The 25,278-nt window shown below is 47.4% G+C and overlaps 1 protein-coding gene across 3 annotated transcripts in view; it reads left to right on the plus strand.

The window, feature by feature from the left end:
- The first annotated feature begins 4,535 nt into the window (after positions 1-4,535).
- LOC103051504 (tetraspanin-15-like) overlaps positions 4,536-25,278 on the plus strand; it is a 90,046-nt gene continuing 69,303 nt past the window's right edge. For all 3 annotated transcript variants that reach the window (XM_088152103.1, XM_088152102.1, XM_088152104.1), the window contains exons 1-2: positions 4,536-4,762; positions 23,030-23,215. In XM_088152103.1, coding sequence (XP_088008229.1) covers positions 4,667-4,762; positions 23,030-23,215 — 282 coding nt within the window. In that variant the 5' untranslated portion in view covers positions 4,536-4,666. The remainder of the gene's footprint in view (positions 4,763-23,029; positions 23,216-25,278) is intronic.

Genomic DNA, 25,278 nt, shown 5'->3' on the forward strand with positions numbered 1-25,278 from the left:
TCAAGACCTCAATACATGCCGTTCAATTCAGAGGACTGTTACTGTCTCCCGATTTAAAACAATAAAATAGTCTTCCAACGGGGTTCCAATCCAGATTCTGAATTCCAAAATTCCATGTGGTGTCAACCAAAATGTGCCATCCATAGTGCTAAAGCTTTGCTAATATTTAATCGCTATGCCTATTATCTTTTAAAACTACGAGTGCAAGATCTCTTTACCAAACTTAGGTACCACAAAACTAGTGCCTACTTCTGCAAGCTGAAGTGCAAAGGCATAAATGTGGGAAAGGGAAAACTACTTCAAAGTACCTCGGAAATTATAATTCTTTCCTGTTTTCTGTAGACTAGGAGGAGGAGTTGGACAGCCTTGAAATCCAAGAAATAAATAAATAAAATATTTAAACACTAAGGAAGTAAAAAGAAAAAAACCACCCTACCTACTGCTGTATGATCAGGGGGGAAAATGAAGCCCTCAGAGACTATATTGGACCCTAGTGAAAACAAGACTTGAGGAACCACATTCTAGCGAAGAGATGCCTCCTGCACTGAGCCTGGGAGAAGACCCCTCCCTGCTGAGTTCCTGCATGCAGAAGAGAGAAACTCAGTGCAATTCCTCCTGTTAAGATGGGCTTCTCAGCAAGGTTGCCGAGTCTTGTCTTTTTCTCAGAGTTCACAGCTTTACGTCCTTGTGGCATTTGTGGGAGGATGGGTGGAAGAAGTCTGTACTGAGTCTGTGCCAATGGTGACTCTGCCCTTTGCCACAGCAGCTCCAAAGGATATCAGTTTGCCCTAGAGGAAACAGACGAGTGCGGCTCAGGGGTGAGGGAGCTTGATAACTCCCAGGGCTACCCAGAGGGTGAGGGGCAAAGGTCTCAAGGTGCACAAGACGAATGGGCTTGGCCAGGTTCTCTAGAACTGGAAGCTGCACAGGCTGCGTATTCAAGGACACAGATTTCTGATAACTAAGTGAATTGCAAGAACTGGAAAGGATTCCAATGAGTGCCAAGTATAAAATGCAAGCCCTATTTATAGTGAATTCAGGGCTCAGTCGCTTGTGCCTTTTCCTCTCACCCACACTGTACAGCAAGGTCAAGGCTTCTGGTATCTGAATAAGAGGAAAGGTTTCAAAACTGTCACTTGTTATGGCCCTCCATTAGTCTCATTTCACGACTAGCTCTCACACAGCCATCAGCTGGAGAAGGAATAAAGAGCCTATGGCATCAGTGTTCATAACAAGCCACCCTGAAGTCAAAATGGTGATATGTGCCATGACATCATCACGCGGATGATGCAATTGTGTACTTCCATCATGATGTATCACATGGTCATTATTATTCCACCCCCCCATGTATACACAGTTGGCCTATCAAGAAATGGGGGGGGGGATTATTAGGGAGAAAAAGCTGTTGTGAGCTGGAAGGGTCCTCTGAAAATGATCTGGACCCTCAGGGCAGGCAGGGGGACCCCCCTTATCAGCACCAGGGCCCAAGAGAACAACCCTGAAGCTTCTAAACGGAATGGCTCTTCAGGAGAAAGAGGTATACTCAGGAGTAAGTCCCTGTTTTTCCCTAGTTAGCCTATGTCTGTGAGGAGGGCAGAGCATAGAAATGTTCCCTGGAGAGCAGTCCAGGACTGGAGCAACGTTTCTAAGCCAGCCTCAAGCCCTGCCCTCAGAAGTGTTTCTCTCGCCTCTGGAGCTGGTCTGCTTCTCAAAGTGCCTGTTTTTATGTTATTTTCCTTCAATCGCTAGTTCTTAACAAAATTGCAGCATAGGCTTAATGGCGAGGCCAGGCAACTGCTTTCCATCAGGGCTCACTCTTTCTGAAACCATGCCAAGGCCTCTGAGGGCCAAAGGGGGGCTATTTGGCAACACACACATCACCAAACAGGAGGTGAGCTGAATGTTTTCACCTTTTTAGGCATGTGGAGGGTGCAAGGACAAAATGGTGCTGCTAAAAATTGGCGGGTTTGATGCCCAATTTCAGCAGTACAACCTGGACTGCTTCCCCATCTCTACCTAGCAGCAACAGAAAAAGATGGGGAAAAGGGGTTTGGAAGTAACTGCACACACTCCAGCTGATAACTTCCCAGCCAATTCCTTTCTATGTTAATTTGCTTTAGATAATGCCAGAAATCCTCAGGTTTTCATTGCAAGGAACAGCCCTCCTTTCATCAATGAAAAACACTGGATTCCCAAAATTAAGAGGGCTCGGCAAGAGGTTGAGGATTAAACCGCAGTTTGGTAGCTCCACGTACCCCCACCCCCAGCACACAAAATGAGGCGACTGTGCAGCCAAACGTCATAGCTGCTGTGGCAACTATTGGGTTTGGGACAAGCGGAGGGAGACCGCGGTGTGGAAGCCTGGCTGAATCCCATCAAGCAGCTTCCTGAGGCAGACCCCAAGGGGCCTTTGCAGTAAAACCCCAAGCAAATTAGGAGGATGCGACGTTGCTGGGCCACAAGTAAGACAACTGTCAATTTGCCATGTTGCACTTGGATTCTGGCCCTGGGCATGGCAGGGTTAGGCTCAACGGTCTTGGTGGTCCCTTCCAACTCTCGGGTTCTGTGATTCTGCATGTGAAAGCAAAGCAAAGTCAGAGGTTGAAGGATAAAGAGCCATGGCTGGACGCAACACGTCTACAGCCAGATGGGCAGGTCTAGTCCACAGTGAGTAGGCAGGGCTCATCTCACGAGGGACTCTGTTCAACTCCTCAGAATCAGCAGGATCAAAGTCTTCCTTCTCAGATGATATCGTGAAACGGAGTCCTTGGTGCCTCTTCCGGCTAACTGGCTTCTATCTCGGAGTGCAAGCAAGAGATTTTATTTGCAAAGTGCTCTGCCAAGATACCCCTGCAACCTGTGCCCAATCCTTCTAGCCCATTCCTCCCTAAAAGGACCTAAAAGGAGGGGGTCATTTTAAAAAGGGCTGCAGGAGGCACGGGGGGGGGGGGGGAGTGTGTGCAGTAAGTTCCAAGGAGGGATTATGCTTCACCTCCCTTACTGAACTTGGCTGGTACCCACAGCTAGCCAGGTGCGCTCTTTTCTTCCGTCAGGGTCACGTTATAGGCCTCTGCACTCCAGGCGTTGGCAAGACTCCTGCCTGCCCCCAGGGTGCTGGGGAACTCCCCATGGGCTCTGTGGAAACCTGCTGGACTGGTCCGTCAGAATAGGCCGAACCTCCTGGCAGAGATTAGTGACCCTGACCAGGAAGAGATCCATCTGTGACGGGGCAGAGCTGTTGTCTCCCCACCACCACCACGCTATGCCACAAGCTCAGAGCCACAGACCAGCCTAATGCGTGGAGCACCGAGTGAAATTTAGCAGAGACAGATGCAAAGTCCTTCTCTTGGGAGAGAAGGCTGGCAATAAGGAATGTGAAAAAGACCCAGAAACTGAAGTTAATCACTAGCTGAGCAACATGACTGCTAATAAGGCAATTTTCAGCAGCACCGAGAGATTCAGTTTCCAAATCAGAGGAAGAAATTGTTCAATTCTGTTCTCCACCGGTCAGATTCCCACTACCTGTTCTGCATCCAGATTTAAATGCCATCTTTTAAGAAAGATTTAGTAAATTGGGAACAAGAGGAGAGGAGTTCAGTTCAGGAGACTTGAAACCAAACCCCACAAACAGAGGAGACCGTGCTGGGCTTTAGAGAGAAGGGGGCCAGCGAAGGGCCAGCCCATCTCCTGTATTGTCCCCGATTGTAGAACACAGAATAAAGTCCTAAATTGCAGGAAGGTAGAATATTAACAAAAGCTTTGCAATGGAAAGAGCTGTTGAAGTGGAACGAATTATGAAGGTTTGTTCAACCAGAGGCTGGACCCACATCTTTTAGGGAGGCGTGAATGGGTTCCCGACAAGTGGGGAGTTGCGACCAAAGCCGCAGGGCCCATTCCAGCACCGCTTCTGTGGCCTAGATCTTGTTTTGATCCCAGAGGTTGGCCAAGAAGCTCGGCCCTACCGTTGGGCGAGGGTCGCTGCCTCAGGGACCAAGGCTGCGTTATTTACTTACTTCCCTGCTTACATCCTGAAGGGTCCTTGGCAGGACGTTCTGCGAGGGCCGTGTGAGCATGGGCGTCTTTGGGGCGGGGGCAGTGTCAACATCTGCCGGACGGTGACGGTGACGGCGACGGAGCCTCGGCCGCTCTGGTCTGTGTGGCGGCCGTGGTGCCCACCTGCCCTCTTGAGATGTTGGCCCTCCCCGCCCCAGCAGACCCCAGGACACAGGGGAGCGGCCCACCCGCTGCCCCACCGGAGGCCGGGAGGGGGGTTCCGCTCGGGCTCGGCGCCCCCCAATTCGGGGGGTCCCGTGCCGGTCACTCCCTCACGCGGCCGCGGTGGGCCAAGCGAGGCGCCCCCGCGCACCGCCCTCCCGGCTCCGGAGGACAGCGATCAACGCCGCTCCGCCAAACCGGCGGCCTCGGCCGGGCTTCTCCGCCGGCGCCCCGCTCCGGGGGGCGACCCTCCCCACCGGCCGCCCCTTTAAATGCTTTCGCTTCCCGGGGCGGAAGTGGACGAAGCCCACGGCGAGCGCGGCGGAGAGAGAACGCGCCGCGCCCAGCGGGCACAGCCGGCGACGGCGACGCCTCCCCGCGCAGGTGCCCGGCCCGGCCCCCCGGCGGCGTGGGAGAGCGACGCCCTGGCCCGGCCCGGCCCTCCGGAGCCATGGGCGGCGGGGGCGAGGGGCCGGCCTGGCGGGACTCGCTGCCCTACTACTACTGCGTCAAGTTCGCGCTCTCGGCGTCCTCCACCCTCTTCTCGGTAGGCGACCCCTCCACACGCGCGAGCCGGCGGCAAGCGGAGCGGAGCGGAGCGGCGCGGCCGGCCTTGCCCTCGCGCGCGCGCGCTCGCCAGGCGCTCTCCGCGGCAGGGCCGCCTCCGCGCTGAGTGCCCGCGCGCCGTTGCCGGGCGCCGGCGGCCTGCTCCTGCGCCTCGCAGCGCTGCTTTGTAGCCGGGTGAGCTTCGCGCGGCGCCTGTGCCGGTGGAGCGAGCCCCGGCGCGTGCGAGGGCTCGGCCCGGGCTGGCCGACCAAGGGAAGGGTCCTGGCAGGGGGTTTCCAGACCCGGCGACCTTCCCAGCCCCGAGACCCCCCCGGGGCACCTCGAGCCCTGGCGACGTCATTCATTTGCTTCGATCTCCAGAGGGGCTCCGAGGGCAGTTTTCTTGGCCGCCGTGCAAAAGGGCTCGACTTGCTTTCTTCCCAGGTGCCCTTTTAACTTCCCCGTCTGGCCTAGCTGATCACCCACCCAGGCACTACCCAGGCTCCACCCTGCTCGGTTTTTTGAGGTCAGCCGATGACCATCTAGCTGGGCACCCGCTACATGTGGTGGACTACCACACCCATAAGCCTCAACCAGTCACCCTTGGGCCCTCCAGATGTGGGTGTTGCCAGAGGTTTTCAAGCTTTTTCAGGCTCTTGGAACCTATTAGTTGAAAAAAAAAAAACCCAAAACCCCTGAACAGGAGGCAAAGCTCTAGTGGTAGAAAGTTGGCTAGGTTTGAGTAAACATTTGCCTTTGTGCCCTTGGCGTTCCACGGAACCCCATCATGTTCTCACCGAACACGGTTTGAAGAACCCTGCCAAGGTCCAACCTGTCTGGTGGGCTTCAAGTGAGAAAAGGCTGGGGGTGGCTTCCTGCTGCTTGCATGCATGCATGCATGCATTCATTCATTCATTCATTCATTCATTCAAATTTGTTATAGCTGCACAGACTCTGGGCAGCGTACAAAACAACCCCCCCCCCCATAAAAGCAATGAAAACATAAAACCACACTGACAGCCCAGACTAAAACAATCTTAAAAGCAACGCAAATTGCAACAGGGCCCCCAGAAATACATTAATACGGTATCCCCAGGCCTGGGACCAAAGCCAGATCTGAAGAGCTTTCCGGAACCCCAGGAGGAGGGACGCTGTCCGTATCCCTGCTTCAGCGGTGCCCGAGCACCTGGCTTCCTGAACACCAAACACTGGCCCTCCCTCTGTGTTAGCATTTGGGAAACTTCCTCCCCCCAGTCATATGGATGGGATCACGGCAAATAAATAGAAAGCAGGCCTTATCATCCCTTCTTTGGTGGGGGTCGTAAAATGGGGGACACCCTCTTTTCATGCCAATTGTACTAAATAGAGCCACATTTAATTTTAATTTTGGGTGAAAACGTTGCTATCTACTGAATTTGACAGATCTTTCTGACTGGCAGAAATGTCACAGATGGCTCGGTTTGTCATCACCAGATACCACTGTTGCTGCTGCTTGGTTGCGTCTTCTGGGACTGAAAGACGTGAGAGTTGTTAGGTCTTGTCAATCCATCTTGGTGTTTCTTTCTGACATCCCCCAAATTAGTGCTACAGCAAAAGTAGAAATGCCTTGCGACTTGAATTTCTGGGTTGGGAAGGAAAAGAAAAGAAAAGAAAGAAGCTAACTAGGAATAAACATCAGCAAGTGCCACTATGCAGCTTGGAACTGCGTTGCAAGCCTCCAGACAGTGAGGACAATTCCCCAGAGAGACTTCCTCTTCTTTGCCAAGCATGTACCGTACAAGCAGAAGCTCTGCAGCCACCGGCCAGGGAAGCTTTAATGTGGGTTTCTGCACTTTCTTCCTGTGCTTGAAACATAGTCCTCTTCTGCAGATTTCCAGATTAGCTAGAAGCATTCCTGAAACTGATGTTGAATTTGGGACACGTGCTCTGTGTTCAGATTCTTATTCTTCTTTACTCCAAACGGAGTAAAACAGTGCACTGATATTTTCTTTGTATTGGTGTGCAATAAGCCCACGTGCCCATTGGATCAGACCAGTAGTTTATTTTCAGTGTCACATCAGTGTGGGGGCATCAACATTTCTGCAATGTGTGCATCTGCCCACTGATAAGACATCATCAAAGAGAACCAGTATTGTGGGAGAGATGGAGATGAAAGTCGTCAGGAGCCGTTACCTCCGCGTGGTTTGCTTGCTGCCCTACACACCTGTGGGCATCTGTTTTCACCATGAGTGGGATCTTCATAGAACAGCTGTTAGAATTCAGGAACTTTGTTTTCAACCACCATTGTCTTATTGCAGTCATGTTGTCAGCATTTTAAATACACAATGTCATAAGGTTATTTTGGATCAATATATAAGAAGAGCATATTGTTTTTCTTCTACTCACCTGGTAGAAAGCCAGAAGAGACTGGTTGTGACCACTCTTCTGTGCAGCACTTGGACATTGGGGGTGGGGCTGAAGAAGCAACTCTGGTATTTCCAGAGCATTGGCTGGACTGTGGAAACTCATTCCTTGTAGCTCAGAAGTCCAGTGTTTGGAAGTGGCAAATGAGGATGAAAGGATGCACTGATCTTCTCTAACCTGGTAGCTTCTGGATAAACTAGACTGCATTTCCTCTAATTCCCACCCTGCGTTTTGCAGTCGAACACATTTGGAGGGAACCAGATTGGGTTACGCATCATAGGAGTTTGCAGTATGATGGTAGGAGGGGATATTCAAGAGTGCCTCTACTGAGGAACTTGCTTTGGTTCAAGGCTGTAGCATGGAGTGGAGAGTTTTTGGCCCAACTGATTCTTCCCAGCCTGGAGACACATCCGTCAGTCTCTCTGGAGGGCTACAGGCTCCCCACCCCTGTTGTAGCAGGAGGAGGTTCCTGGCAGTGGCCCAGCATCTCCCACAGCATGTGCAAGTGTCTGGGGCTGAGGCCTGCCCCTTGCGTGGATTACAGCTGCCTCCAAGAGTCCCAGAGTGGGAGAGGAAAGGCACTGAAATCCTTGAGGTTGCTGGAGAGCACGCTGTGTGTGCAAGAGAGCGTGCAGCCAGATTCATCGAACGGAAGAGCAAAGGATTAGGAAGCTGCCACACCCATCTCTTTGCCAGTGCCAAAAGTCAAAAGGAGCCTGATAACCCCTTTTCCAAGCCACACATTTTATTAAAATACGTAAGTTTTGTGAGCGGCAGCTTTGCTTCCCTGGATGCATGGAGTGGCTAAACTCCTACATCAATTTAGCCATTCCGTGCATCTGATGACATGCGCTGCAGTCCACATGCCTTTTAATAACATTTATTAAAACTTAATGCAATTTGTTAGTTGGAAAGGGGGCTACCAGACGCCTCCCTGGACTCTCCTCTCCCTCCTCCGTCAGCATAGCGCTCTTCAGCCTTGGCTTTTGCTAACAGCAGTCCCAACAGTGGGACTTTTAAGGTGGCCTTAAGGGGTGGTACCCTATTGTAGTGGGGCTCCCCTTGGGTCCAGCTGGGCCACACTGGACAGGCTGGAGGGGAGTCACAGGTGGCTGTGGGAAGGGCTGGAGCCAGTAGTGGAAAGGCTGGGGGATGTTTCCTGATCCTTTATTTTGAAATGATACACAGAAAGGTTAAGATGTCAAAGAAATTGATCTATGTTTCCAATTACGCATAGCAAGTGGTGAAGTAGACACATTCTGAACAAGATAGAGAGGCGTGTCTCAGCCCAGGCAAATAGCAGTGTGCAAAATGCTTCAAATTTGAAAGATTGCACATTTGAAATGTCCTGTTTTATGTTCAAGCCAAGTTTTGATTAGGTTGAAGTGCTTTGAGCAAAAAATAACTGTTTTGAGCTCAAAAACCTCTGTTTCCTGCTTGAAAAACTTCAAAATAATCAGAACAGGCCATTTCAAATCAGGGCATTTATACATTTGAAATGGTTCAATCTCAAAGTGGTTTGCAGGCAAATTTCGTTTTCATAAAGCCATGAAAATAACAAATACAGGAGCAGCGAAAGAGTAGAAGTTGCTGGTATTAATACAGATTCGGAAATTCGGGTTTGGGGAAAGTTTTGTGTGGCAAATTGTAGATTCCGTGACTTTTTCAGTTCTTTTTCTCAGTTTCTTTCTGAAAATTAGTACTCTTTTATATCTGTAATGTGTGCGCATGCATACGTGTGTATGATTTTCTTTGATTTTTGGATTTTTTGGGTGGACTGGGGTTGCCTGTCTTCTTCTGAACAGACCAAAATGAAGAGGTGCTATGCTTTACATTTAGTTCCATTTACAACCAAAATTAAAAATATTATAAATATGTTGACTGAATTTACTTTCAATCATTTGAATAAAAAATACTTTTTGGTATTATATAGCACATGTATATTGGATAAGATAGCCAAGGCATGCTATAAAATGCATTCTATAAAACAGTAAAGTATTTTACAGACATCCTAACATCTGTAAGGAATGTTAAAAATTGGGCACTGCATGTATCGGTTCCCCCCATTCCATTTTTTTTTTAACCCAACAACAATATCCTGGAAAAAAATGTGGACTTTTCATTTCAAAATTTCTAGAGATCTCTGGTCTAGCCCTGCATCTCTGGAGCCCTTTTTTTCCTGGAACTTTTTGGGAATCTGAAGGAAAACCTTGTTGCAGATACAAGACAAAAGTGTACTCTGCACATGCTTGTAGGCACACTGTTTTAGGCTATTCTTAGTTGACTAGGCTCCGTGCAAAGTACGTGCCATTTGCTGCCAAACAGGCCTTCATGCTGTAGCACGTCAGGAATGCTACAGCACCAGTTCTGTGGGGCCATGAACCCTGTGGGTGATTAAACAGGCCTGTGAATTCTAGAACTCCAGAAATGAAACTATAATAACCACTAAGTGCAATTTATTAAATAATATTTGAGGCTAATAGCTTACAGGGCAACAAATAATCACTCAGTGTTCAATAGTTTCCATTAATAATCTACAGCCTATTATTGAGTTCAGTCTGTGGGGAATTGAATACATTCAATTAAATAAGGGAAAGAAGAGCGAGTTAATATGAAGATTTTTGCCAAGCAAGTAAGGAGTGAGGGTTAAAATTGTTAACAAAAACCAGTGCAATCCTGGGCTGCGTTGACAGAGGTATAATGTCCAGATCCCAGGAAGCGATAGTTCTGCTCTACACTGCCCTGGTCAGACCATGCCTGGAATTCAGGGTCCAGTTCTGGTCGCCACAATGCAGGAAGGACGTTGAGGATCTGGAAGGAGGGCGAAGAGCAGCGAAGATGGCGAGGGGCTCGGAGGCTGAATCCCATGGAGATCGGTCAAAGGAACTGGCGTTTTCTTGGCCCAGGGGAAAGGAGGCTGCAGGGAGTCATGGTCACAGTCTTCCAATACTCAAAGGACTGTCACAGGGAAGACGGGTGGATTCCTTCTCCGCAGCTCCCGAGGGTAGGAAAGAACCAGCGGGGGGAAGCTTTGCAGAGGGAGATCCGGGCCTGAAATAATTTCCTGACCGTGAGACCTGCTCAGCAGGGGAACGTCCTGCCTCCTGAAGTCACGGGGGCTCCATCGCTAGCGGTCTCCGGACAAAGGCTGGGCGGCTGCTTGTCCGGGATGGTCGGAGGATTCCTGCCCTGGGCAGGGTTGGGCCGGAAGACCTTCAGGGTCCCTGGGAAGGGATTCTAGGATTCATCTACCTTTTCAGCAGTTAATTTGAAGACCACCATGGTCAGTGCCATCAGCTGTAGCAAAAATAAGAAAAGCAAGGGAATAAGGCAAGTTTGAGACAAAGAAGCGGGAGGGGGTTACTTATTTGCTGGATCCTTTAGGAAAAGGAAAAGAGAAGGAGTTACTTGTGTGCTGATTTGGGTATACTGGAAAGTGTTTCGCTTCTGTTGCATACAGAAAAGCAATCAAAAGGACAGAGAAGGAGTGGTGGCCGTGGCCTCCTGTGATTTGCTGAATGCCCGAGGGCCATTTTATCCTTTCCTTGGGGGATTTAGACATCAGAAGACTCAAAATCAAATTCTCATGTCGGGATTAGGGAAATCTGTCAGGAAGGTGCCTGGATGAAGTGATCATGACACAAACGTGAGAGAGTATCCAACATTTTAAGGTTGTCACAGCCTTTCCTCCCTTGGGGCTCAAAGGCCTGTAGAGCTTAGTGGTGACTGTTCTTGCCTTTAAGCGAAGCCTGCCGTTTTACAGGGGGGAGCGTTAGGGGCGTCCCCTGGGGAGCTGGACGCTTGCAGAAGCTCTTGCGTAACTTTGCTTCTTGCCAAACCGGGATGGATCCTGTGCTTTGAACTGCAGGCTTTCTTTACCAAAACGTGAAAGAGCCTCTGACGGTTCCCTGTCAGGGTCCCACGACAATGTCCAGCAGCCCAGAGTGTTCCCACCTCCTGTGATCACCACCATGACCAAATATGACCACAACGGGAGAAGTTCAGTAGAGACTCAGGAAGTATCTCCCAAGGAGCTGAGAACCATTTTGCGGTAGTCCATTTTGGCTAGAATGTGATGGGTTCTGCTATTTCCTCGATTCCTAATTTTTCCATTTAAGTCGCTCCTCCTGTAAGTATGGCTTTTGAGAGAGAGAGCAAATCCAGGGGACATCAGATACAGCATCATATTCTAGTTCCAAATTAAAAGTATGAAAACTATGAAAGAGGAACAGCGTAGATTAAGAAGGTCAGTTTATATACAATTCAGGATGGAGCTCGTTGTTTGCTTCGGTTAATGGCTTTTCCTCCAGGCAGAATAAAAAGATATCACCAGAGAATTGTGATGTACTTTTATTTATTTAATTGTTTATTGTACTCGTATACTGCTGAATCAGACCAAATCACTGCAAACGTTCCTGTCCAAGGGACTTGCCAGACACAGAAGTATCCTTTCCTTGTGAAGGCCCAGCAGTTCAAAGGGGGTGTGGGAGAGCCCAGAGTGGCCTTGGAGAAGGCCTGTAGAGACTCTCAGTGAGACCAGAGCTCATTCCAGGGACACAAGGCAGTGTGGGAAAGAGACTTCCCTGTCTTGACTCTCTTTGGCTTCAGAAGGAGAGAAGGGGAAACACTGTCAGGCTTTCAAGATTCTGCTGCTTAGCCTCTATCAGTAGAATTAAGCTCTAGGCTTCTTTGTGGTACCCGTTCCTGACCTGATCTGCCGTGAAGGGCTGGCAGGAGGCTGGAAGACTATTTGAACAGGATCGGTCACATCTGCTTGGAGAAGACATCCTTAGGTTTTCTTTAATCGCTTGGGTCTCACGGCTTTGATCTGGGTCTTTGGCTTGTGAAAGTGCGGAACTGGTTGAGGGTGCAATTTTGTAGGTCCAGCCTGCAGCATCTCCTGCTTTGTTCTTGGGATACTCCTGAGTCAGTGTCTCTCTTCTGCTTTGCGCAAGAATTTTATATTGAGTTGGGAGCTTTGTTTCTCCTTCATTGCTTTAATTTAATGCCGGTTCACTAAGTGGAAGTCTTGGTTTAAATATTGTCCTAAATTGTCACCTGCTTTTGGTTTATGTGTTTTTATGTGGTTCATTGACCATCTTCATAATAATGGAAGTGCCAACTTATTTAATGCCAAGTAAACTTGTTATCTGAACCCAGCAATTGAGATTTGTCAAACAAGGGCCCTGGCTTAGTGTGTGCATAAACTTTGCCATTTGTGGTTTTAATAAACCATGACTAAAAATATCATGGCTTAGTGTCATTTATGAACAAAGTCAGTGATTATCCACTTACTGTATTTTTATCCAGTAAGAATAAAGAAGCTCTGAGAGAAAGTCAGCCACGAGAAAATAAATGGAAAGTGTGTGCTGCAACATTGTGGATCCTTCGCCAGTTAATTTCTCTCTGTTAATGGAATGCAATTCATTGCATGAGCAATGAATGATATTGGGCTGCTGATAGAAGTAGAGGACACGCTGCTAGCTGCCCTCTGGGATTGCCACCTCTTCCTTTCCAGTGTTGTTTCTGGTCCTCGGTGTGCCCAGAGCAAGTGCCCGTGTTCCCCACACTTTTCAGCAAAGGTTCAACTAAGAACTGAGCAGCTGAAGACCCAGAGAACCCTGATGGAAAAAATAAAAGTCACTGCTGGGTTCCTTCTGCTGTTCTCCCTGTCCATCCCAACTGTTCGCTTGTTAGATACTGTAAATAGAGTTCAGTTTTGTCTCGAGGACCTAAGCAATATTCAGGCTTATCTTGGCACTCCAAGAGAGGGTGGAGGTGGGGCAATTAAAACTTGGGCAGACCTGCTGTTTGCCTCTGTTTCCATTGATCTGCGTGTCAACGCTTAATTTAGAATTTGCAGGGCTGATGATAACAAAGAACGAGAAAACTATGGGTGACCCCAGGACGTTAATAAATCTTGAAAAAGGTTTATTAAGAAATCGCCCCTGAATACTCACAGCGTCAGGAGGACCCCAAAACAGGCGGGTGAGCTCTAACGGCATGGGAAAGGTTACGTTCTGGAACTCGACTCATGAGGAGGCTGGGAAAAGAGGGTAAATCTTGCAGGCCCTTTTCCCGGCTCTCCCACCCCTTGGAATTCTCACCTCTTGTTCTGGGACAATTAGCAGGGGAAGTTAATGTCTGCATTTGCATTCATTGAAAAGGAAAAGATTACACAAGAGTAAGCACGCACACCATGGGGAATACCCATTGAAAGGAACGCCTTGGCGCCCTGGCAGCTGCGGTCCGCAAGAAAGCCTTCAGGGTGCAGCTGAGTCAGGCCTTTGCCAACTTCAGTAGCGGCGCAAGCCGGCTGGGGAGGCTAATTAACCTGCGGCTGGTGCTCTGTAGAGAAGCGCTGCGCAACCAAGAAGGGAGGGCTTGTTTAAGCAATCTCCCCTCTGCAAAGGGGAAATTCTGTGAAGGGGGAAAGGGAGGAAACAAAGAGGCAAATGAGGCGGTCAGACACAGGACAGCCTCCTCAAGCCTTTATGAAGCTTTGCTGCTACAGGCTCGAGAAAATGCCTTTCTGAGCTATTCAACACTGATTCATATTCTGTGGAAGGAAATTTTTACAGGAAGAATTGTTACTTTGCTCCAGGCTGACATTACGTGTTTGGCTCTTAGCAAAGTGGCTACATACTCTGTTTGCAGTACATAAGGTGATTTTTTTTCAATAGTCCAATCTACTATTAACATTTCTAAAATAATTAACATGGTTTTATATTTAAAAGGGGGGTTGCCTTTTTGTTCGAATATAAGGAAAAACATCGTGACGGTAAGGTCCGTCCTGTAGTGGAGCTGTCTACCGGTGGAGGCTGTGGGCTCTCCATCTCTGGAGGTTTTTGAGAAGAGACTGGGCGGCCACTTCTCAAGGGTAGGCTTTCCTACACATTGCAGAAGGCTGGACTAGATGAGGTTTGGGGTCTCTTTCAGCTCTGTGCTCCCAAGAATGTTCTGAAAACCAGTATAGCTGCTTGTCAGAAGTGCTCCAGAATAGACGCAGGACTTCCAAGCCTGGGAGAACCTTTCGGGAGGGGCAGGAACCACGAGAAACTGGAAAGATAGTGCTTTTCAGCATGCGCCTGTGAGGAGAAGCCGTTCCTGGGACTATCTGGCCCCAGCCTGCTTTGAGCTTGAAGGGCAAAACCCAACGTTTTGATTACCATCATATCCAGCCACAGCTGAGTGTAAAAAATGGCACAATTCACTCTGCCAGGTTAAGTTCCAGTCAGGGCTGTATATGAACTATCTGAGCTGGGCAGCCGTGCATACGTGGCAGCAGGCTTGTTCAAGCTGGGTCCTGTCTGATTCAGTTTGATTCCAGTTGGCAGGCCAATCCAATTCAGACCAATTTGGTTGCTAAAAATACATGTGTGCAAACAAAAAAGATCTCCAAATCAACCCGGAGGTGACTGGTTTGATTCGATGGTTCAAATCAAATTGCTGCTTTGATTCAAAAACCCAATCTGAGTGGGAATTGGGTTCAATCTCCAAACTGAATATTCGCACAGCCCTAATGTACAGCACCCCGCTATAATCCTATCTGGAAGTGATGAAAGCAGGAATGGTCCATGCCAGGCGTACTCCAGAAATGCTGGCAAAAGTCGGCATTCTGGTGGCATCTAAGAGCAGAGCCTGGTCCTGGAGCAGCCCCTGGCTCCTCAGCTGTCATTGGAAGAACACGTTCTTCAAAATCATCAGAACCTCAGCTGGGTAAAGCTTCAGATCTTTTTTAAGTCATACACCTATTTGCTTTTTTCCAGCTCGGACTTGGCTGCACTGCTTCCTTGGAATTGGAAGGTGGTTCCATGGGAGTAGAACATAAGCCGAAATGTAGAGTTGATTTTGTTTTACCAAAGCTGTCTCCTTATTTCACTAAGAGCAACCCAGTCCACGGTGTGCATGCAAGGAGGAGGCTACAGAACCACTCTGGAAATGTTATGGAACTCCCTTGCACAAAGCCTTACAGTTGCTCTACCAAGGCTCCTGGTGTCTCTTCTGAATATCAGCTGCAGAGATTCCCTTAATGAGAGTTTGAACTGTATCCTGCAAAGTATGTGCCCTGTAGCACAAGCCTGCTCCTCCCTACCTTTGCAGGATGGGAATGCTCTGGAAACCGGAGTGTCCTCTGTGATAATTCTTAGATGTCTCCAGACCAGTCTGGCATACAGCGGGAAAGGAGGTGGGTGACTGAATGGAACATGCAGGTGGAAAGCTAGGTTCTGTTATGGAATGTGCTGCTTTAAAGGGGTGTATTTTATCCTGCTTATTTAAGTTCAGAACTGCCTCTTTGGCATCTGTCCTGGTTCACCACCTCGGTGTCATCTGTGCAGCTCAGAGCTCCAGGAGTGGCTCTACGTAGGGCTGCCTCTGAAGACCACTTGGGCACAGGCCTCTCACTGAATGGCAAGTCATGATGCTCTTATCCTGCACTGGCTACCAGGTGCAATTAAATGCTAGGTTTGGCTTATAAAAGCCTAATAAAGCTTGGTGTCTAGATACTTGCAGGACCATCTACTCCTACCAGAGTCAACCGGCCTGTGGTCCTCTTGGGAGCCCTCACTGTTGTGAGGTATGGTGTGTGTGTGTGTGTGCTAGAAAGCAGCACTTTCCTACCATAGCACTGATGTTGTGGCACAGCCTTCCCCAGAAGTGAGACTCTTGAAGAGTGAACTTTTCTGGGAGAGGTTAGCTGCTGTTCTTACTTTGATATTATTATTTATTAGGTGTTGCTTTTGTTCTGAGTTGTATGATTGTTATTCTGTTTGAAAGTCTTACAACATTTAATATGTGGTTGAAAGCTGCTGTGAGGAGGAGGAGGAAAAGGAGGAGGACTAATATAGCAGCAGCCCCTGGAACCGCTGTCTTTGGTGTGGGCTGATGGGGCTGAGGGAATGCAACCCCCAGGCTGCTTTTGTCAGAGCAAAGCTGGTGAGAGATGGATGGCATTTACAGGGTCTCTGGTGCTGTTTTTAATAAGGCATTTGCTGCTGCTTGGTTTGAAATAACTGACCTTTAAAACGGAATTAAATTGCTGTCATTTCCTGTGATCTGTTGTGTGAAGAATGGATAGCTATGGTGGCCTTGCTGTTTTGGATTAGAAGGCGGGGAGTGGGTAATATTTGTTTATAAGTGTACATCCTGCCCACTCCCTGATAGGCACAGCCTCAAAGGTCTGTGAAGAGAAATGTTTGAAGCCCTTCCTAAACTAAGAAGGGAGGAAGCTTCTCTTTCCAATACTGGTTTGCCCAATGTACGTGCTGAATGCTGGATTTGAAGGTACCAGTATTAAACCAGCATCACATTCATGTTGGCAGATGGTTTCTTTGGGGGTTAGGGAGTGTTAGTTGTTGCTGTTGCTGGGGATAAGAGCGCAGCTCATTTTCATGCACACGGGTGAATGCTTCCATTGCCACCTTGTCCAGAAGCTTCTGGCTGCGAGCAAAGACACGTTGTGGTCATGGGAGAATTGGGTTCACTCATGCGCGTTTGGCCCATCCCATCCTGCAGAAGTGAGTGGAGGCAAGCCCTTTTCCTTGCTCTCCCCGTGCCTTTGTTTTCCTTTTCTGGAGCCAGATGTGATGTGATCCAGCATGGAATGCTGCTGCTATTGCTGCTATTGCTGCTGGAAGCTCTTCTGTTTGGCCACTGCTGCTCAGCTCGCTCCCACTGGTCCTAATAAACCCTCTCTTCCTCCGTCCGACTGGCCGTGCTGGTTCACCTGCTCTCGGCTTCCTCCCAGTTTGATTTCTAGGGGCCCAGCTGGTGGCTTCCCACTCCTTTCCTGAGCCTTGCCGAATACTGCTTTCCCAGAAGGGGAATAACATGATGGATATGTGTGCGTGTAGGTACAGTTGCAGGCAGAGCTGGGTCAGACTGTATGTTTCTGTGAATCCCTAGATGAACAGAAGCTGATGTCACCTCTACATGGTACCAAATTTGGACACCTTCCTGTTGATTCAGTGCTGCTTTTATAAAATAAAACAAGAGCAAACAAGCACGCGGGGCCTGCAGTGAGACCTAGGAATATTTCTGGTCTAGAAGAGTTCCACATGAAAGACTGGGAAAAAGTCCACAAAACTCTTAGTTGAAATAGGAAATGTTTGGAAACGATTATTCCTGCCAGAGGAGATACTGAAAAGGTGGCCAAACAGCTGCACCTGCCATATTCATCACCTTCTTATTCTGAAATTGTCGAGAGCCGTGTCCAGCTAGTAAGAAAGCCTTTGCGCTTGCAGAAAGATGTTGTGTTTACCTTTGTCTCATGCAGAGATTGTGTTTTCTTCTGTTCATTTACAGATTCACTGAAACATAAAATTTGATGGGGGGACCCTAAACTTTTGCCTGCAACTGACATGAAGGCTGAACTTAATAACAATGCCCTTTAAAATCTCCTGAGTAATGAAAGTATTGCTCTTGTGTTCAGACAGCATTGCACTTCATCTCAGTGGTTGGACTTGAAGTATATATTTTTTACTTTTATCTTTCAAACTTGGGTAAAGTAGCTTGAATGAATTGTGAGGGGTGGACACACCGTAGGCGGTCTAATTTTGCTCCAGAAGCTACCAGAGCTGACATAACAGCTGCCTGGAGAGTAGACAGAACATATCAGAGAGGAAAGCAGTGTAAGGGCAGCGGCACGTATTCTATTTCCCACCCACACGGAGATACTGTGGGAAGAAATGCGCCTTGATTGTACTAACAAGTGTGTGAAAAATGGCCGTTTCTACATGAGCTCTGTTAGCTTTTCAATGACAACAGGGGAGAAGTTGCTGCTCCAACTCGGCTGAGTTCAGAAAGCTGCGCAGGGCTGGACTGGAGAGTCCCAGGGAGGTGGGCTGCCCTGGAAAGTCAGAAGGAGCGTCCAGAAGTCAGCAGGGGCAGACTGAGATTGTGCCAAGAAAAGCACCCGGGTGAGTCTAGGAGAAACTCAAAAGAGGCCTTGGCCAGGGAGGAGCTGCGCTGGGGCTTTCGGGTTATCTCCCCTTCTGCGTGTGTGTGGAAGAGGTTGACAAGCAGGGACAGGGCAGGGACAGACGTTTGCAGAAAGTGGTGGTCATTTATTAGGGGCCAAAATAGCAGTGAAGACGCAGCCATCTGTTTTTAGGCCCTCTCAGGTAAGTTAGAGAACCTTTTTCTTCTGGCATAAAAAAGGTGGCTTGTGAGAGAGAGTCTCTCCCTTTGTCACCCAGCCCAGCTCAGTCAAGACAGAGGGCTGGGCAGGGAAAAAGGCTTCAGATAGTTCCGCCCTTCCGGGCTCCCTTGGGGTTGAGTTTCATCCTCTATCAAAATGGAGAAGGTCCCCGAAGCAACACTCCATTGGACTGAGATGCGTTAAAGGATTTAATATCAAATACCTCATTTAACAGTTTGCACAAGTCCAATCTGAAATGAAAATATTTGCATAAATGCTTCAGAGACCCGTTGAAACCCTCGGTTGGGCTGAAAACAACTATTTTGTGGTCCAGTAGTTCTGAGCTGGTTTTTCTCTGCCAAGATATGCTGGTGTGAAAACAAAGCATTTAAGGTAAATTTCAGGTTGCATTCCTCAAAAGGGAGGCAGAGTTGAGGTAGAAAGGGTAGAAGACAGTTTTGAATCCCAGCAATAAGACTGTGGCCAAGTACAATTCTGTACTTCCAAGTCTTCCTCATAGAAGATCAGTTTATTTCTAAGCATTGGATCCCAGACAGCTGAGTTGTCAAGAGTAGAACAAGCAAGTAACCATCTTTAACCATCTTTAAGGTGGTTTTGGTGCCCCTTTCCCCAACACAGGGAATCTTGGAGCCTCCCCCTTGGCAGATCCTCCTGCTCCTTCACTATCTTTTCTCAGCCAAACTGGGAAACTGAATCTAGGGGAATTTGGCCCCTTGGTTTATTTGACCCCTCGGTGGGCGTGATTGAACTTGTGAAGAAGATGGGGCTCAGATTACAAAAAGGATCATATGTGGGAAGAATAACCTAACCCCAGACTCTCTGCTTCCAAACCGAACTTTTTAGCTGAGCCCCCGTCATGAAGCATCACTTCCAGGGTTGGGTTTTTGTTTTTTGTTTTTCTTAATGTTCTGCTACCATCGCCACCACCGCCACCACCCCACATCTGGTGGTTGCATTTTGCACTAACTGAATGTTCAAACTGTTCAATGTTGAAAAGCAGCCTTAGCTTGGAAATAACTCATGGGCAACCAAAGCCAGAATAGGTTGGTTGTAGCTGGTATGTCAGCCTTGGCTGTTAAAGATACCCATGCCCCGTGGCACCGTTCATGCTCTCCAAGACAGCAGTCAGCCCAGAAATGTGCCAGTGGCTGGATTGGATCAGCTTTCCCGTTAACAGGAGGGTTGCCTTCTCCGGATTAATTATCTCAGAGAATAGCCTCCCTATAGCCAGGCAGGGACTGGCTTGCATCCTGAGCTTGTCTGCAGAATGCATTTCTGGTGGCTGCCTCTCGGCCAAGGAGAGCCTTGCCAATGGCAGCGCAGGGCATCACGTTGTCTTTAAGTGCCAGTTAGGCTAAGCCAGGGCCAGTCCTTCCTTTCGGTAGAGAGGCACCTCAGTTGGAGTGTCATTGAAAGCCTTCCAATTCACTGGATCATTAACGTGGTGGTGTTTTTCAGTGCCAAAGCATCTTTATACCACCTTTATGCTATTAGTTAGCAATGGGGGTTGTCTGCTCTCCACCGTATGCCTCAACCTATCCGGTCTTGGTCTGGCTCTGGTTTCTGTAACCTGATGACTTGGAAATTCACTTGGGGCTGGTTTCTTCTCTTGAAGTTTTTTCAGCTTCACTGGAGTCTGATAGATTCAATTCAGCACCTACATTTGACACTTGAAGTTGTGGTGTATTAAATAGACGTGGTAAATATGAAACCAGCCTGTCAGATTTTAATAAATCCCATGTCTTTTTTTTTTAATCAACCATGTTCTGTTATTGCACCACAGCCACTGCTTTGAGGGTAATTCTGATAACAAAAAGAGAGTTTCTCAAAGAACAGCATGACGTGTGTGATCCCAGCAGCTTTTAACTCAGCCATTTGAACTTCTGAAAGATCTTACTTGGGGTTTCTTGTTAATGAACATTTCTCACAGCAGCCCCTGCTCTGAAGTTCAGCCAGAATAAGGCATCTATGTGTACGGAAGAAGGACAGCTCAACTGTCACTGTCTCTGTGTAAATCCACCAGTCCTCTTGGCCCCCCAATGTTGCTGCAAGCGAGGCAGATTCTGCTTGTGCTGGCTCGATAGTGTTGGAGGAAATCTGTTAAGAAAGAGCCTCAACTCACCAGTTTTCTCTCCCTTCTCAAGATGAGCCTCGTTTTGTCTACTCAAGCAGGACCCAAGAGTCTCAAAACACTATGGCAAAGCCAGGCCAAGCACCCGTGGACATCTTCCGTTCCATGGGACGGACCCCAATATGCAGGAAACAGGGTGTATTTAAAGAAGGAGGACGTGCAAGATTATAAATGTGATTGCTTACAAATTAATTATAAAAAGACAAAGTTTTAAAATAGACTCCGGCTGCTAAGCTGTACCTGCTAAATGTCAAACCCCAGCTTCAGCTAGTACTATTGCTCTGACCAACTTCCTCTTGAACCACACATATAGTGGAAACTATTCTCAGGTACCTGCTTGCTTCTGGTGCTTGCTAAATATTTGCTGCTGCAATTTAAACTCTTACTATGCTCAGGAGCTCCATGCAAAAACATGTATTAATATTCAAACTGCTTAAATTCTTCCACAGTTGCAGATGGAACAGTCCATTCACTTACAAAGCCAGCTTGAACACATGTCAGATTTCCCACGTAAACTCCACAAGGGCTCAGAGGGGCATGACGGGAGGGGTTGCCCAGAGCCCCCTCCTCTGGCCTGCATTGAATGAGGGGTTTCCTTCATCTAAGAGGGCGCATCCAAAATGAAGGTGCTGACGAAACTCTCCCCAACATGACCCCAGGCTGAGTGACGTCCAAACCAGCAGTGCGGGCAATTGGAGCCACAACCTCCGGCTGTGGTCGCTCTGCCGGGGACAATCAGCTACTACACAAATGACAACATGCCTTGCCATTTTACAGGTGGTCCTTTTTCAATGTGATTTACAAATAATTTTTATTCTTATCAAAGCACAGTGAAAAAAATCTTAAGGTTGCTGAGGTTGAGGAACCCTGCCCTGCAGCATTCCCTCCAAGGGCCTTCCGGCACCTGAGTCTGGTGGCTTTGGGGAAAGGGACCCCCTTCGCTCTAGCTCTCCAGCAGAGCAAACTTTCCACTTCCCATTCCTGACTCTCAGCATTAGAAAGCTTTACGATCTGACACACAGTTTCAAATGTGGAACATCCCATCCTTCTTTATTAAGATGTAAATAGAGCAAACTTCTTTTTATTCAAGGCCATTTTGAACCAAAACAGAACATTCAGTGTTGTGTTGCCAAGGTTTTAATTGTTTATCAAATAAATTAAAGAGAAGGATTTGAAATAAAAATAGCAGCTTTAGAAAGGCAGACACTTTAATAGCTGCATGCTTAACCCAAAGCAATTCAGTTGAGTTGAGGCCATCTGGTCATGCTTTGGACCATTGTTTTCTGAAGGGATGACTACTTTTGACAAGGTTTATTAATGCTCTTTGTTATCTGTATACCTCAGTAATGAAAGCTTCTATATGTGGATATTTCTATTAGTGGATATTTCTATTGATATAGAAAACAATGTTTGGATATCAGGAGGTCTATGGAAAAAATATAAGGTTGGATTTTTTAAAATTTAGCTCTTAATCCAGAAACTTTCTTGAAAAATCAGGAGATTTTTATTCACGCCAACAGACTATTTACAGAATTGAAACATGTAAGTTATATAGATGTAGATATACTTAAAGAGAAATATAAAATGCAAGTGGATTTTTTCAAAAATGTATAAATTGTTAATACAATCAGAAATCAGAAAATGAAGATACGAAACTTTTGAAGAAGTTATGGCAAGTAGATTGTAAGTGGAGTATGGGAAAACATGTTCCTAACTTCTCCTCCACAAATTTGCAGGAATCATGCTGAAAGATTTTATAGTATTAGCAGCATACCCCAGATAAAATTTAATTTATAATTAAAGCAAGCAGAATTTGATGCTGGAGGAGTTGCCAGAACTAAATTACTTTTTTACCTATATTTAGTGGTTATGCCCAAAGCTAGTTATTTGGGACAGGGTATTTCAGGAAATTGCATTAATTTCTGATCAAAGCATATTAAAAATTTCACATTTCGTCATTATTTTCTGGTAAGAATGTAAATTTGAAAAGCAATACCTCTATTGGATATTTAATTAATGGCTGCTAGATTAGTAAAATATTGGGAACATCTAAGAAAAACTGGTGTGACAAAGTATGGTCTGTTGCCTTAATGGAAAAATGAACATGTAAATTGAAACCACTTAAAGAAAAGGAAGAAGAGTACTTTTACTGTATCGTATGGCTTTATAAAATACTTTAATAATGAAAACAGCAATCAGCCACCTACATCTCATCATAAAAATTGTGGAAGACATTGTAAAATACACACACACAAAGCTATAGCCCTTGCTTTGTCTGATATTCATGTATTGATTTTAAGTTGTGAAATAACATTGTGAGTGCTGCTTGTATATTGAAAGTATTCTTCTGGAGCCCCTGATGCAAAATCTGGGGCAGGAAAGCTTGATCGGTCACCTCTGCACCCCCTTCCTTGTCATCTCCCTCCCCAGCAGCCCCTCTGGGTTGGTTCCTGGAGAGGTGGCCTGGATGGCAGGCAGAGCAAAAGTGCCCGATGCTGTACAGTCTCCACTTGGCTTGGAAATGGGCGCTTGGCTGGGTCTAAGTTGCTTTTCTCTGTTGCCCTTCTCTGCAGATTATAGGCCTCGTAATCTTCTGTGTGGGCATTTATGCTGAAGTGGAAAGACAGAAGCACCGGACGCTGGAAGGGCTTTTCCTTGCCCCAGCTGTCATTCTCATCCTCCTGGGCATCACGATCTTTGCCGTTTCTTTTATTGGCATGGTGGGCTCCCTCCGAGACAACCGGACGCTGCTGAAAACCGTAAGGCTCTTTTCTGCAACATTTGGTTCTTTTTATGCCCCTTGCCTCCTTCCTGCACCTCCACTTTGCCATAAATGATACCTGATTGAGAGTAGTCTGACAGTCATGGCTTCCCCTCTCCTTCCCAGAAACCCCAGAGTTTTGAGGCACTGGAAGAGGACCGCTACCCCTTTTCGTAGAGCTACCTGAGCACGAATTCTCAGGTGCTGAGATGCCACCCATCACATGCCCCCCAAAGCCTCCTCATTGGGCACTGCAATCCTAGTAGGTCTCTATTTCTTGAAACACCACATACCTGCTCAAAAACACATGAACTGTAGAACTAGGACACAATTTTGAAAAAACAACCATGGTTTGGAAAACAGTTCCCAATTAAATTCACCTTATAATGTTTGTCTTCACAGCTGCAAAGACTGCTTGAAAGCTCTAAGTACAATCACACTTCCAAATGCTGAGGCACATAAGGTTTCTGGGGCTCTTCGGCGCCCTGCAGGGTTTTCCTTCCCACTGTTAGCTAAACCCTCCCACACTTGTCGTCTTTACAGAATCTATGGGGCTTCCAGCTTTTAGCTTTGCTTATGTGATGCTGAGGTTGCAGGTAATTAGAGCAAAAAGCTTTAAAAGTGCTCTTATGTGAGTGACTTATAATCTCATTTACACTTTCGGCTGGGGTCTGTTTTGGGGCCCAGCCTGGAGCACCAGTGGAATTCTCCCATCCTGCCTATGGTTCTAGGACCTGTAAGGCTTCCTAGAACAGCTGCTCTTATTGATTTCTGCTGATGGCCAGGAACTGGAGGTAGTCCCTTTGAAGCCTGAAGATGTGCCTTTTGCTCCTCGGTTCTCCTCAATAACATCTGCACCTGTAGCCCTTTAGGAACTCCTCTGTGGTGAAAGATCCTGGTCCAGTTCCAAAGCTTGTTCCACAGATCAAAACTTGTTGGAAATAATGGAGAAGTTCCCTAATTTTGGGCATCACCGTGTCTTCTTCCCTGCAAGGGAAGTCAGGGATCCATCTTAAACCAGGTATGGGTAACTCCTTAGACCCCTCTGAGTTTTTCCACACAACTGCTGAAAATCTGCATCAGAGCTTCCTGCCATTTCCAGACAAGAAACATTTGAAAGCTGGGAGATAAGTCCCAAGGCGAGTAGATGTAAAACATTTTTTTAATAAAAACCTTGAACTTTGTTTTTTCCTTAAAAAAAGAGGGAAACCCCAAATATGTCAACCCTGACCACACATGTAGCGTGATCCTCCCTATTTTGCACCATTGCCTGTCTGTTGTGGTCACAGGCCCTCAAAAAAAGAATGTGTGGCCCTAGTGACCAAAAGTTTGCCCATCTCTGCCCACCAAATCATAAGACTTGGTCAGTGTGAACCCTGCTGGCCCCATGTATAGGCCCCCACCCCAGCAGTGTGGCAAATTTAGGGTTTGGAAGATTGTCAGGCTCGAGTGAGTCCTAATCAGAACAAGCTGGAGATCAAAGCCATGGCTGCGTGTCCTGGTCACTTCCGCAATACGTTGTTGTTGGATAAACTGTGCGCAGGCAGTTGGCTTGTTATGATCAGGGAGTGCAAGTGGGGTCCTTTGCAGGAACCAAGGCTTATAGTCCGCCTGATGTGATCAGTGGGCTGGGTGTGTGTGTGCTGGTAGAGCCCAAAACACGCAGTTAAATTGCCCACAAGAGAAATGCTCTAAAAGTTTCTCAGCTGCCCTCCTTGCAGAAAGGCCTCCCTTTGCTTTTTCCTACAAGTTTTGATCTTTGGAACAATCTCTGGAATTGCTTTTATTCGAGAAGGACAGAGAATATCCTCTTAATATAACAAGCATTTGTCAAAATCAGGACTGTAGGGTTTGGCAGAACGCTAAATGAAAGAGCGTCTGAAAAGAAGCCATGTCTGGGAGCTGACATATTTTTCCTCTGTCTGTTTGAAATCATTTCCAGCTCAGGGGGATCAGAGCCAACTGGAGGAGGGAGGCAGGACAAAATAAGAAGATTCAGCCCCTCCTCTTACCATTATGATGCCACTCTGCTACCCGCTGGGCTCCCCTTCCCTCTGAATC

This window comes from Python bivittatus, unplaced genomic scaffold (genome assembly GCF_059951505.1).
Source record: "Python bivittatus isolate LINGU-HERP-01145 unplaced genomic scaffold, Pbiv_v1 ctg000680_np1212, whole genome shotgun sequence".
Lineage (NCBI taxonomy): Eukaryota > Metazoa > Chordata > Lepidosauria > Squamata > Pythonidae > Python > Python bivittatus.